Source organism: Crassostrea angulata, chromosome 4 (assembly GCF_025612915.1).
Source record: "Crassostrea angulata isolate pt1a10 chromosome 4, ASM2561291v2, whole genome shotgun sequence".
NCBI lineage: Eukaryota > Metazoa > Mollusca > Bivalvia > Ostreida > Ostreidae > Magallana > Magallana angulata.
The window spans coordinates 12,686,390-12,699,671 of record NC_069114.1 but is presented as its reverse complement, the minus strand read 5'-3'; the positions used below and the strand labels follow the sequence as shown (position 1 = coordinate 12,699,671).

The window sequence follows — 13,282 nt, the reverse complement described above, 5'->3', positions numbered from 1 at the left end:
ATTCAGAATATTGTTCCGTCAGTCCTGTTGTGACAATCAATGAAAACATTCGATTTCAAATTTTGTGTAAATATTGAAGCTTGTAGAATTTTGCTAGATTTCAGTACTCATCTGCTTTTCGGATGAGGTGGGTAATACAATACACCATCTTGTTACAATTGTAATGACCAGATCATTGGGTATATTTGACCAAAATTTTCTGCATGAGTGGCTTTGTCTCTGCTGTATATTTGGATATTAGAAAGAGAACTTTGTAATACAAGGTTTAAATTGTATTTTGGTCACATTGACCTAGATTTACCTAGGTGGTCATTTCATCTATGCTTCAAAACTAAAAGAGGTAATTTTAGTTCACCTGATGTCTGCATGCAGTTAAGAAGAGAGCAAGCTTCAGATGTTGGCTGTGACCTACATTTCATAGTTTAGCGAATTATTAAGGGAGAATGGGTCAAGGCAATTTCTCAATTAACTGAACAAGTTGAACACCGAGTATTGGTGCCTCTAGGGATGCTGAGCAGGATGCAGGCTTTAGATACTGACTCTTGACCTACTTTTCACAGTTGATCAACTTTGATAGGAGGAATGGTTAAAGTCTATTTCTGGTACATAACTATATTGTTACATGAGATATGAACTACATGTATAAGATAAACTTGGATACAAGTTGTTTAAGCGAAAAGCGTAGTTCAAAGTGATCTAGTTTGACCTAGATGCTGATATACCACCCCTGATACATTCATATAACAATTTAACCATGTTTGATGATCCTACAATGTAAAGTTGTTAAGATATTAACTTGTAACATGAAAGTGGACACAGATGATGGGGGACGCTAATAGTTCTGGTGAACTAAAATTGTTAATAAGCTAGGCGACTCTGAACAACAAGGTGAAATCTGTAATCTTTAGATTATCTATGTTTTAATGGCAAGTTCACTTTGTTACCACTAAAGTCACCAACTTGATACAAATATTACTCAGTGGTACATAATTTTAGATGTATCCTATATTTTTACGGTTCGCTGACTTTGGGACTTTGTCAGAGCTAACAGATGACAGAGATTGAAATTGGCATGCTTCATATCACATCCACATGCAATTAGGAAGAATGCATGCTTCAGAGTTTGGCTGTGACCTACATTTCACATTTGAGGGACTCATTTAGGAAGAATGGTTTAAGTCCATTTCAATTACTGACAACTATATTGGTACCACCAGAAACATATAATAAAGAAATGGAGCTGTCGTCCACGACTGCAAACCCCCTCGCCCATTAACCTAAAATTTAACCTAAGTAGTAAGTAGCTCAGCGTAAAATGTAGGTCAAGTGGACCTAATTTTGGTACCAACATTTTTTTTTTCAAAGTATAAAAACTCATAAGATTATAATTGATCAGTATCTTAACTTTTTAATGTGGATACTTGTATATAGTTTGTAGCAGTAACTTACAAAATCTCAAATCAGTGGACCTACATTTTGGTACCGATATTAGTTACTACCCAAGATGTATCCACTGACCAAATATCATCCCTCTACCACTTGTAGTTACTGGAATATGCACCTTAACCGAAACTTTAAGTCGCTCAAGCGCAAATTGTAGGTCAAGGTGATCTAATTTGGGTTTGGATGTTGGTTACTGCTCAAGATGTATCCACTGACCAAATCCCTCTACCACTTGTAGTTGCCGAGATATGCACCTTAACCGAAACTTTAACCTAAGTTGCTCAAGCATAAAATGTAAGTCAAAGTGACCTAATTTCAGTACAGATGTTGGTTACTACCCAAGATGTATCGACTGACCAAATATCATCCCTCTACCACTTGTAGTTGCCGAGATATGCACCTTAACCAAAACTTTAATCTGACTATTACTTAAGTACGCATGTACGTACTAACGAACGAACCAAACGCTATATACCCTCTCTAACTCCGTTGGGCTCGTTGATAATAACCAATACCTAAGTTTTAATGGCAAGTTCACCTTGTTACTACAAAAGTCACCAACTGATACAATTATATGTAACGACCTCCCAAAGTTTCATAAAGATTCATTAAGGCATATAAAAGTTATGGACCAGACAGGAAAACTGCACAGACGGACAGACGGACAGACAAAGTGATTCCTATATACCCCCCCCCCAAACGTTTTGGGTGAATTTCCAAAGTTGATTCAACAACTTATTTAAACTTTGGGGGGGGGGGGAGGGGGAGATGAGCTAAAACTGTGGTGGTGTGATTTCCAGGTCCTCCTCACCAAATGATACCACATTATTGATATAGTGATTTCTCTCTATGTGTTTTATTAAGGCTTGTGCGCTAGCTAAAGGTCGAGGATTACAAGTGCACTTGGTATATCTTACAAAGTATTGGCCTAAAAACAATATTTGATTGAGTGCACACTTTTATTCTTCAACCCACATAGTTCTACAGTTTGACTCTCATACAAAATATACAGTAGTAAGAGATATTCTTCAACCCACATAGTTCTACAGTTTGACTCTCATACAAAATATACAGTAGTAAGAGATATTATTGCCAAGATACTTGCGAAACAGTAGAAACAAAGTAACTGGATATATCAAAATATAAGGACAAACAGCATTTACAAATAACATAGAATGCCAAAACATGTATTTATATGAAGTGCAATTGCAGCGTCAACAAGTTTCTGGGAAATCAAGATATATGGTGACTATAGGTAGAGCATACAAAATATAGTTGAACCCACTAGACAAGGGTGAATTTCCAAATTTGAATTTGGGGTGAATTTCCAAAGTTGATTCAACAACTTATTTAAACTTGGGGGGGGGGGGGGGGGGGGGTGAGCTAAAACTGTGGTGGTGTGAATTCCAGGTCCTCCTCACCAAATGATACCACATTATTGATATAGTGATTTCTCTCTATGTGTTTTATTAAGGCTTGTGCGCTAGTCAAAGGTCGATGATTACAAGAGCACTTGCACAGCACACCTGGATATTCTGTAAACATGCTTTTCAACCAGGTCCTCCAGGAACAGTCCAATAAATTTTTATTGCCAAATTTGCCGTCAGCACCTCTCCTCTGGTCCTTATTCCCTTTTGTTTTGTTCCCTTCTTCAATTTTTGCAGCAAGCAAGTCGATGTACCCGTCGAAACTCAATTTGTGGCTTTTCTGGGCTGCCTGCAAAAAAACATCTCCATTAGTCGAATGTTCAATAATCAAATATCCAAACACACTACTGATGATACACTGCGTTCTGGGCCGGTAAGGCCAACAAAAATAAATGTTGGTGTTATTAAAGGTTTCATAGCAACAAACAACCAAACAAATTAGGTTGGGTTTTTACCTTTCGTTTCTTCCTGGCCGAGTCCTTGGAGGAGGAGGCTGCGGGGGATTCCTTGGAGGCTGCGGCGGCTGCCTTGGCTGCCTGCAAAAAAAAACATCTCCATTAGTCGAATGTTCTAACATTACAAGAATTATACATGAACATTACAAAAATTATACAAGTGTATAGGCCGTGTACACCAAGTATACACAATGTATCATCGGTTATATATTGTCCAATGTATACACGAAATTGTGCACACAACAAATTAGGTTGGGTTCTTACCGTTCCTTTCTCAGAGGGTTGCCTGCCTGCCGAGTCCTCGGAGGAGGAGGATGCTGCGGGGGGTTCGAGTTCAGGGCTATTGGCCACCTGCAAAAAAACATCTCCATTAGTCGAATGTTCAATAATCAAATATCCAAACACACTACTGATGATACACTGCGTTCTGGGCCGGTAAGGCCAACAAAAATAAATGTTGGTGTTATTAAAGGTTTCATAGCAACAAACAACCAAACAAATTAGGTTGGGTTCTTACCTTTCGTTTCTTCCTGGCCGGTTCCTTGGAGGAGGAGGCTGCGGGGGATTCCTTGGAGGCTGCGGCGGCTGCCTTGGCTGCCTGCAAAAAAAACATCTCCATTAGTCGAATGTTCTAACATTACAAGAATTATACATGAACATTACAAAAATTATACAAGTGTATAGGCCGTGTACACCAAGTATACACAATGTATCATCGGTTATATATTGTCCAATGTATACACGAAATTGCGCACACAACAAATTAGGTTGGGTTCTTACCGTTCCTTTCTCAGAGGGTTGCCTGCCTGCCGAGTCCTCGGAGGAGGAGGATGCTGCGGGGGGTTCGAGTTCAGGGCTATTGGCCACCTGCAAAAAAACATCTCCATTAGTCGAATGTTCAATAATCAAATATCCAAACACACTACTGATGATACACTGCGTTCTGGGCCGGTAAGGCCAACAAAAATAAATGTTGGTGTTATTAAAGGTTTCATAGCAACAAACAACCAAACAAATTAGGTTGAGTTCTTACCTTTCGTTTCTTCCTGGTCGAGTCCTTGGAGGAGGAGGCTGCGGGGGATTCCTTGGAGGCTGCGGGGGATTCCTTGGAGGCTGCGGCGGCTGCCTTGGCTGCCTGCAAAAAAACACCTCCATTAGTCGAATGTTCTAACATTACAAGAATTATACATGAACATTACAAAAATTATACATGACCGAAGCTTGAAAAAATAGGACCAAGGGCCCAGCGCTTACCGGCAACCGGGCAAAGAATTTTTTTCCAAAACAGACATTTTAGACATACATTCTAAAACATTTCACCAATATATAGGTTTTGACGTACCCGAAAGGCGGTCTTCTTCCCACTTTTCCAAGACTTTGTTGCTGTACGGGGGAGTTCAGCCACAGTGCCCAGCTGGCACACTATTGTTTCTGATAGTGTCGGAAATAACCCCACCCGTACATGGCCATCAGGCATAATGGCGACGACCTGCAAATGAAATGAAAAATTTAACCAACGTACATCACCGGTGTAGATCTATTCATTTCCACATGTATCAGGGCTGTTTTACAGTATTTGCACACAAGGTGTCTCACAGAGCCTCGAAAATGAAGTTATTTTTATGTCCATTTTGCATGTTGATATCATTACATCGACTATTACGCATCACAAAATCCGTTTCAATTTGGAAAAAGCCTTCATTTACCTAAAAATGGCACCTATCAAAGCAAGTGATATTGAAAATATATATAAAATATATGTAAAAATGTCAATACCATGAAAACTCTAATAAAAGTTTAATTGTTGGTGTATAATACCACTCAACATGCTCAAATTACTATACCCACACATATCATAGAAGAAAAAACCTAAAATTCAGCATTATATTTAAAATTATGCAATTTTTTTTTTTTGTCTTTATACTGACATTTTTTTTTTCTGTTCAGCTGAAACTACATGTCTAAAATACCTAGCTATATAGATAAATGATCAGTTCTTTCAAGTCACAGAACCACATGTATGTCCTGTTTGCCATGCAGACTATTTTGTTCACTATTCATTCTACATAGGGGCTGTTTCAAAAAAAATGACCCCAACATTATTACCATACCCTATTACAAATCATGATGATAAATACTAAGTATTAGATAATTAAAAAATGTATCCCACCTGTGACTATAATCGTACAAATTTTCGTGATGATATCTTTGATAATAAAAAAATGCCGGCAAAAAATAGGGCCAAAAATGTCAGGAGTGTAACACTTTTAGTGTGACATTTTGAAAGAAGCAAGTGCTTCAAAGAGCTGTCTTTAAAAAAAATAATGATGTCTAATATAAAATGATGGGTTTGTTGAAAACCTGTGTATATGCACTAAATTTTCTCATATGAAGTAATACATATTTTGTAATTACAATGGTAAAATAAGGTCTGTCAAATTTCCTAATGAGGGAAAAAAATGAAAAGGAAAAAACTTAATTCTTAATTTTAAATGATGATAATTCAAAGTTCCGAAAGATTTTGGACATTTTAATATTTCTTATACTTTACCACAATATTCTAGATCAAATTAAAAGTATTTGTAGATATCTGTGACATGTTTCTGGTGCACTTGATCTCATAGAACCACACCTGCTGATGTAGGTCAGGAGTGTAACATTTAAGTTTGCAATGTCATATTTTTGAAACACTGTTAGTAATTGTCATAATTATTGTTTTAAATTGACCAGCAGGTGCAGCAGTTACTATGAGATGCAAACATGACTGCCTAAATTTGATTAGTCCTTTTTTATGGCCTTGAAATAGGTGTCAGGAGTGTAACACTAAAATTCTGTGAAATGCTAGGTTTTCCACTTTTAGTTTCTGTCAACTTACAGGATAGGATCTGATCATTAGTGTTTATTTGAGGCATTGTAACACAATTCTGATACTTTCACAACAGTTTTATATAGTGTAATTGTTTTAAATGTCCTTTTAGTATTTATCGCACTTATTTTTAATATTCAAACACTGTATCAAAAGCAAATAATATATTCCAATCTTTAAATTTGACCTTATTGAAAATTTTTGAGCAAATTAAGTGTAAAAAATCTCTTCCAGTTAAGTTTAGAATTTTTTTAAACTAAATAAAAACTTTATCATTAAAGAATGGATAAATGTTACACTCCTGACATAATTTTCATTCATTATGCCATCACATGCCATCCTCCGCGTCAAAGTCTGCTATCACTTCAGATAAGGTCAGATTAATGGTTAAAGTTATTTTCATACAGAAAATTTTTATTTTGCCAATTTATCGTAATATATAGGGGGTTCTAATCCCGTATCACGTTAAGTTCTTTTGACAATTCCCATGTTAGGTGTACCAGTTCATGATTTCCCGCTTCCCAAATTTTGGTTCATTTTCTGTACATAAAAATTGCATGAGACATGTAACAATATGCACAAAGTTGATAATCTAAAAAAATACAAGTTTTTGAGACAATAATGATTGTTACATACGAAAGCCTGCTATCAAAATTTTAAGGAAAAAATATTTTTCAATTTCTTGCTTAAGAACATTAATATTTTCCCAAATTCCCAAATCAATTTTGAGTTATTCCCAAATCCTTGTCTAATAAATTTTTGTTTTCTCGACAAACAATTAGCGACATCCCAGATAAAAAAAACCCCACTCAATCCCATGTCCTGCTTAGATCCCATTGAGACCTACTATATATGTAATCACACCCCCCCTTTTTCCCTTTTTTTTTGATAAGCAATTTACTCTGAGTGTGGTCATATTTCAATAGCTAATCCTTTATTGGATTGAAAAATAGCTGATACCAATCTTTAGTGAACCTCAAATCAATCCTTAACTCAGGTGATGAAAAGAAGTAGCTGGACATTTAAATCTAAGGGCTATCAGTTTTTTTTACCTATAGACAAATCTCAAGTAAAAAATAAAAGGCTACGCTGAGCGCAGCAGATACGACCGCAGCATGTCGACCACTGAAATTCGAACAAGTGTAATATGAAGTGAATGTGGACACAGTAAAGAGGTTGACACAATAATTAGATGGACACGATAAAGAACTTGACACAGAGGCACACAGAATCTGCTGACTCCCAACTAAAAGCTTGCATCTAGAGGAATACATAAGATGAATGTAAAGATACAAATCATGAATACTACTGAAGCGCAATTATATAAGCAACAAAATAAAAGAAACCCCATTAAAATTCAATAAAAAATAAACATTTGGCAACTATATTTGCGAAAAACACCCAAAGTGGCCCTTTTTGGTATTTTTTTCTTAAATGGGTGAGGCCATAAATTCCTTATTTCTTATACAGCTTCGTTTTATGCCATGGTACATTGTGTGAAAATTTCATGTTGATCCCTCCACTAAAACAAAAGTTATTCCACAAAAACGAATGTGCACGGACGACGACGACTGCGCCATACCATAATTTTTGCGGTCGTATAAAAATCAGTAGTCACCTGTACAGCTGGAGATTTAAATGTCCAAGTACTAATGAAGTTAGAGTTGACAACAGCTTTTATTAGGATAGATTCAGGCAACTTTTAAATTTGATAGTGGAAAAGGTTTTAAATCATAATGACCACAGTAGATCCACCTTAAGGTTCCTCCACACCCCGTGACTTTTCCAATTTCCTTTACAATTTTAACGAAAACCGGAAGTTTCGTTTTGGCTGCGAACTAAATAATATAGGGCTGAAAATATGGTACCAATTTATGCAAAATACGATTATCTATAAATGCATATCAAGGACGACCAAATAGACGTCCTAATTTTTTTGGAAAAAAATATTTATGAAAATGAAAAATAAAGAATTATAACGATTATAAAAAAATATTTATGAAAATGAAAAATAAAGAATTATAACGATTATTCAGGGGGCCGTGGCGCCAAGAACGGCATAATTATTGAAGGTTCTGAGACCGGTCACCCCCGGGCAGGACCCCCACCCTCAGGAATCCGGGGTCACCTAATTGTCACAAGTCCTAGTTTAGGCGCCCTGCGCCTTGTTTATGTCCCTATATAATATGATAATATAGTAATTATAACGATTATTCAGGGGGCCGTGGCGCCAAGAACGGCATAATTATTGAAGGTTCTGAGACCGGTCACCCCCGGGCAGGACCCCCACCCTCAGGAATCCGGGGTCACCTAATTGTCACAAGTCCTAGTTTAGGCGCCCTGCGCCTTGTTTATGTCCCTATATAATATGATAATATAGTTATTATAACGATTATTCAGGGGGCCGTGGCGCCAAGAACGGCATAATTATTGAAGGTTCTGAGACCGGTCACCCCCGGGCAGGACCCCCACCCTCAGGAATCCGGGGTCACCTAATTGTCACAAGTCCTAGTTTAGGCGCCCTGCGCCTTGTTTATGTCCCTATATAATATGATAATATAGTTATTATAACGATTATTCAGGGGGCCGTGGCGCCAAGAACGGCATAATTATTGAAGGTTCTGAGACCGGTCACCCCCGGGCAGGACCCCCACCCTCAGGAATCCGGGGTCACCTAATTGTCACAAGTCCTAGTTTAGGCGCCCTGCGCCTTGTTTATGTCCCTATATAATATGATAATATAGTTATTATAACGATTATTCAGGGGGCCGTGGCGCCAAGAACGGCATAATTATTGAAGGTTCTGAGACCGGTCACCCCCGGGCAGGACCCCCACCCTCAGGAATCCGGGGTCACCTAATTGTCACAAGTCCTAGTTTAGGCGCCCTGCGCCTTGTTTATGTCCCTATATAATATGATAATATAGTTATTATAACGATTATTCAGGGGGCCGTGGCGCCAAGAACGGCATAATTATTGAAGGTTCTGAGACCGGTCACCCCCGGGCAGGACCCCCACCCTCAGGAATCCGGGGTCACCTAATTGTCACAAGTCCTAGTTTAGGCGCCCTGCGCCTTGTTTATGTCCCTATATAATATGATAATATAGTAATTATAACGATTATTCAGGGGGCCGTGGCGCCAAGAACGGCATAATTATTGAAGGTTCTGAGACCGGTCACCCCCGGGCAGGACCCCCACCCTCAGGAATCCGGGGTCACCTAATTGTCACAAGTCCTAGTTTAGGCGCCCTGCGCCTTGTTTATGTCCCTATATAATATGATAATATAGTTATTATAACGATTATTCAGGGGGCCGTGGCGCCAAGAACGGCATAATTATTGAAGGTTCTGAGACCGGTCACCCCCGGGCAGGACCCCCACCCTCAGGAATCCGGGGTCACCTAATTGTCACAAGTCCTAGTTTAGGCGCCCTGCGCCTTGTTTATGTCCCTATATAATATGATAATATAGTTATTATAACGATTATTCAGGGGGCCGTGGCGCCAAGAACGGCATAATTATTGAAGGTTCTGAGACCGGTCACCCCCGGGCAGGACCCCCACCCTCAGGAATCCGGGGTCACCTAATTGTCACAAGTCCTAGTTTAGGCGCCCTGCGCCTTGTTTATGTCCCTATATAATATGATAATATAGTTATTATAACGATTATTCAGGGGGCCGTGGCGCCAAGAACGGCATAATTATTGAAGGTTCTGAGACCGGTCACCCCCGGGCAGGACCCCCACCCTCAGGAATCCGGGGTCACCTAATTGTCACAAGTCCTAGTTTAGGCGCCCTGCGCCTTGTTTATGTCCCTATATAATATGATAATATAGTAATTATAACGATTATTCAGGGGGCCGTGGCGCCAAGAACGGCATAATTATTGAAGGTTCTGAGACCGGTCACCCCCGGGCAGGACCCCCACCCTCAGGAATCCGGGGTCACCTAATTGTCACAAGTCCTAGTTTAGGCGCCCTGCGCCTTGTTTATGTCCCTATATAATATGATAATATAGTTATTATAACGATTATTCAGGGGGCCGTGGCGCCAAGAACGGCATAATTATTGAAGGTTCTGAGACCGGTCACCCCCGGGCAGGACCCCCACCCTCAGGAATCCGGGGTCACCTAATTGTCACAAGTCCTAGTTTAGGCGCCCTGCGCCTTGTTTATGTCCCTATATAATATGATAATATAGTTATTATAACGATTATTCAGGGGGCCGTGGCGCCAAGAACGGCATAATTATTGAAGGTTCTGAGACCGGTCACCCCCGGGCAGGACCCCCACCCTCAGGAATCCGGGGTCACCTAATTGTCACAAGTCCTAGTTTAGGCGCCCTGCGCCTTGTTTATGTCCCTATATAATATGATAATATAGTTATTATAACGATTATTCAGGGGGCCGTGGCGCCAAGAACGGCATAATTATTGAAGGTTCTGAGACCGGTCACCCCCGGGCAGGACCCCCACCCTCAGGAATCCGGGGTCACCTAATTGTCACAAGTCCTAGTTTAGGCGCCTTGCGCCTATTTACCGAGGGATATTTTCCCGTCGGGATCGAAAAACTAGTCGATAAGCATATTTAGAACGGAGTTAGTGCGTTGAAGTTAGTGCGTGCTAGCTTGACTTTGGTGCATGCTGCATCCAGACGACTGGTCCTTGAGCCTGTATTCCGAACCCGGCTTGAAATGTACAGCAACCCCCCCCCCCACCCCCCCCCCCCCTTCTTTTCCATATGAATGATTGACTGATCATATACAAGGATATCATTTCGATCAGATTGGAGAGAAAACCTACATGTACATAACAGTTGAGAATCTCTAACCCATTTAAATTTGCAAACCTCTCAGATGGTTTCAATTTTTGTCGGAATTTTTCAGACTTTGTTTTAATTTTCTACATATATTTTTTTTATTTTTATTTTTTTTTTTTTGCATATAAAAACATTTATTGAGATGGTTTCATTTCATTTTTTTTTTTTTTTTGCTCATATCTTAAGATATTGCAAAATAATCATTTTTTTTTGTTGGTAAAAACAAACTTTATCTCAAGATAGTGATATTGCTTAAAAATTTATTAAAAGTGTTTCACAGATAACATAGCGCCTTTGATACCGCGCGCTATGCCGACATCGGCGCCATTTGTCGCGGTACTTCAAACCGCTCGGTGGAGAAACCTTTTATTAAAGGGCCCCGACATCTCCCTTATAAAAACCATATCAACACAAAAAATCCTCATTATTTCCATAAAGTCGACAGAAAGAGCAGTTTTAAAAGCAGAATGCCCTCCGCCAACGTGATGCAGTTAGCCAAGAGATTGGACCACTCCGAGATTTACTTTAAGAAAGCCTGCCTCCAGATTGTGATGCTCAACGAGAAACTTTCCTCTGCCAGCAGACGATACCGAATGGCGCACGCTTCTGGTCGTCGTTCCTTCCGGTACTCGCTACGTCTGCGCTTGGCGGCAATCGAAGGTCTACACAACGGTTACTTTGAATACGCCATGATCAAAGCTCAGGAGATGCTACAAGTCAGGCGTGACGAAGATGAGGAGGGCGATCGATACGATATGGCCCAGTGATTTACAACATGTCGCACTATCAACGACCACAATGAATAAGAAACGGCTCTTTTCTGAGCCACTCAAATTATTCGAGAAGAATGCCTGTATTACACGTACTATTTAACAAGATAAGGATTCAAAACACATTCACTTTTCATTAATTTGAAGATATATAACCCAAATACAATTTTATTGCAAAAAATCACCGCATTTAATTTAATCATCTTGTTTTAAATCACAATTAAGTTCAAAGTTCGGGCCTAGTTCCGACACATGGCATCAATTAAATAATACTGAATTCGCCAAACCTGGAAAAATCTTACACTGTCTTTTATCTTAAAGCGCAAATTTTGTCGAAATTCTTTACGTTTCATGTTTTATTATGTCCTTGAAAGTGAGGTAGGAGTTCTATAGCGTTTACATATATCGCAGGCACGTAGCATCGGGGGGGGGGGGGGGGGCTGCCCCACCCCCCACCCCCCACTTTTTCTTGCAGCAAGAAATTTACATTTAAAAAATTGAATTATCATGGAGTTGGCCCCCCCCCCCCTTTTTGGGGTATGTAAAAAATGGATATGAAAATAAGGAAATGAAGAGTGAAATTGAAGTTATATATAACGCCCCATCCCCCGGATTAGGATTTTGAATATTTAGGGAAACTTTAAATTTCCCTTTTTTTTTTTTTTTTTTTTTTTTTTTGACTAGTCAAGATTTTTTGGATGAGTCTGACCCCCCCCCCCCCCCCCCCCACTTTCAAAATCGATGCTACGTGCCTGTATCGCAACATATTTTGATTCATTAATGGTCGAGTGACCTTAATTTAAACGAGCTTTTTAAATTTTCGTTTTAACTTAGTATAAGCATGTACATGGGTCGGGGGAATCTTTTTTATCAATTATTACAGACACTGAAACAATCGTCTCGTTTACATTTAATTATGTGCGGAGTAAAATAATCGTGTGTAATACTTTTATACTTCTATTTTACTACTTAAAATTGTCTGTTACAGTAACAATTACATTATACGATTTTGCCAACACAACCCCCCCCCCCCCAAAAAAAAAAATCTTTCATCGATTCTTCAATTCCTAAAACAACAGTTAGCTGGTTGTGGTGACAGTCATTGAAACCATTGTCCAAGTTTAAAAATTTATAACGGCACATTGTCAAAACATCAAATGCGTATTATGGTTTCCAATTTAAAGTGCCGAACAGAGAGAGAGAGAGAGAGAGAGAGAGAGAGAGAGAGAGAGAGAGAGAGAGAGAGAGAGAGAGAGAGAGAGAGAGAGAGAGAGAGAGAGAGAGAGAGAGAGAGAGGTTATGATATAGAATTTACCACGCTCCGACCAAAATTATCACCTCATAATATTCAAAGAATGATTCCTTTTTTTTTTAATTAATATATTATTTCCAATTTGTACACTTTTAAACAACATTTTAAAACAACTATTTTTTATCATGTGACACATACTATATACCGGGGTATTACATACCGTTTTTCGGTTATGTTAAAGGACACGCCCAT

The 13,282-nt window shown here is 39.1% G+C and overlaps 1 protein-coding gene across 1 annotated transcript; it reads right to left on the bottom strand.

The window, feature by feature from the left end:
• Positions 1–2,268: 2,268 nt before the first annotated feature.
• Positions 2,269–5,155, bottom strand: LOC128179920 (nucleolar protein dao-5-like). Its single transcript, XM_052847600.1, has 7 exons — positions 4,668–5,155; positions 4,359–4,460; positions 4,106–4,192; positions 3,843–3,923; positions 3,590–3,676; positions 3,326–3,406; positions 2,269–3,159 (listed from the first exon to the last, which is right to left on the bottom strand). The coding sequence occupies exons 1-7, from the start codon at positions 4,800–4,802 to the stop codon at positions 2,827–2,829; spliced, it is 906 nt and encodes a 301-aa protein (XP_052703560.1). The 5' UTR covers positions 4,803–5,155; the 3' UTR covers positions 2,269–2,826.
• Between the last annotated feature and the right edge of the window lie 8,127 nt (positions 5,156–13,282).

Bases quoted from the DNA above. Each gene is read 5' to 3' on its own strand.
- LOC128179920 (XM_052847600.1), bottom strand. From the start codon at position 4,802: ATGCCTGATGGCCATGTACGGGTGGGGTTATTTCCGACACTATCAGAA. The intron at 4,193-4,358 runs GTAAGAACTCAA...GTTTTTTTGCAG, and splicing joins CGACCAGGAAGAAACGAAAG to GTGGCCAATAGCCCTGAACT. The intron at 3,677-3,842 runs GTAAGAACCCAA...GTTTTTTTGCAG, and splicing joins CGGCCAGGAAGAAACGAAAG to GTGGCCAATAGCCCTGAACT.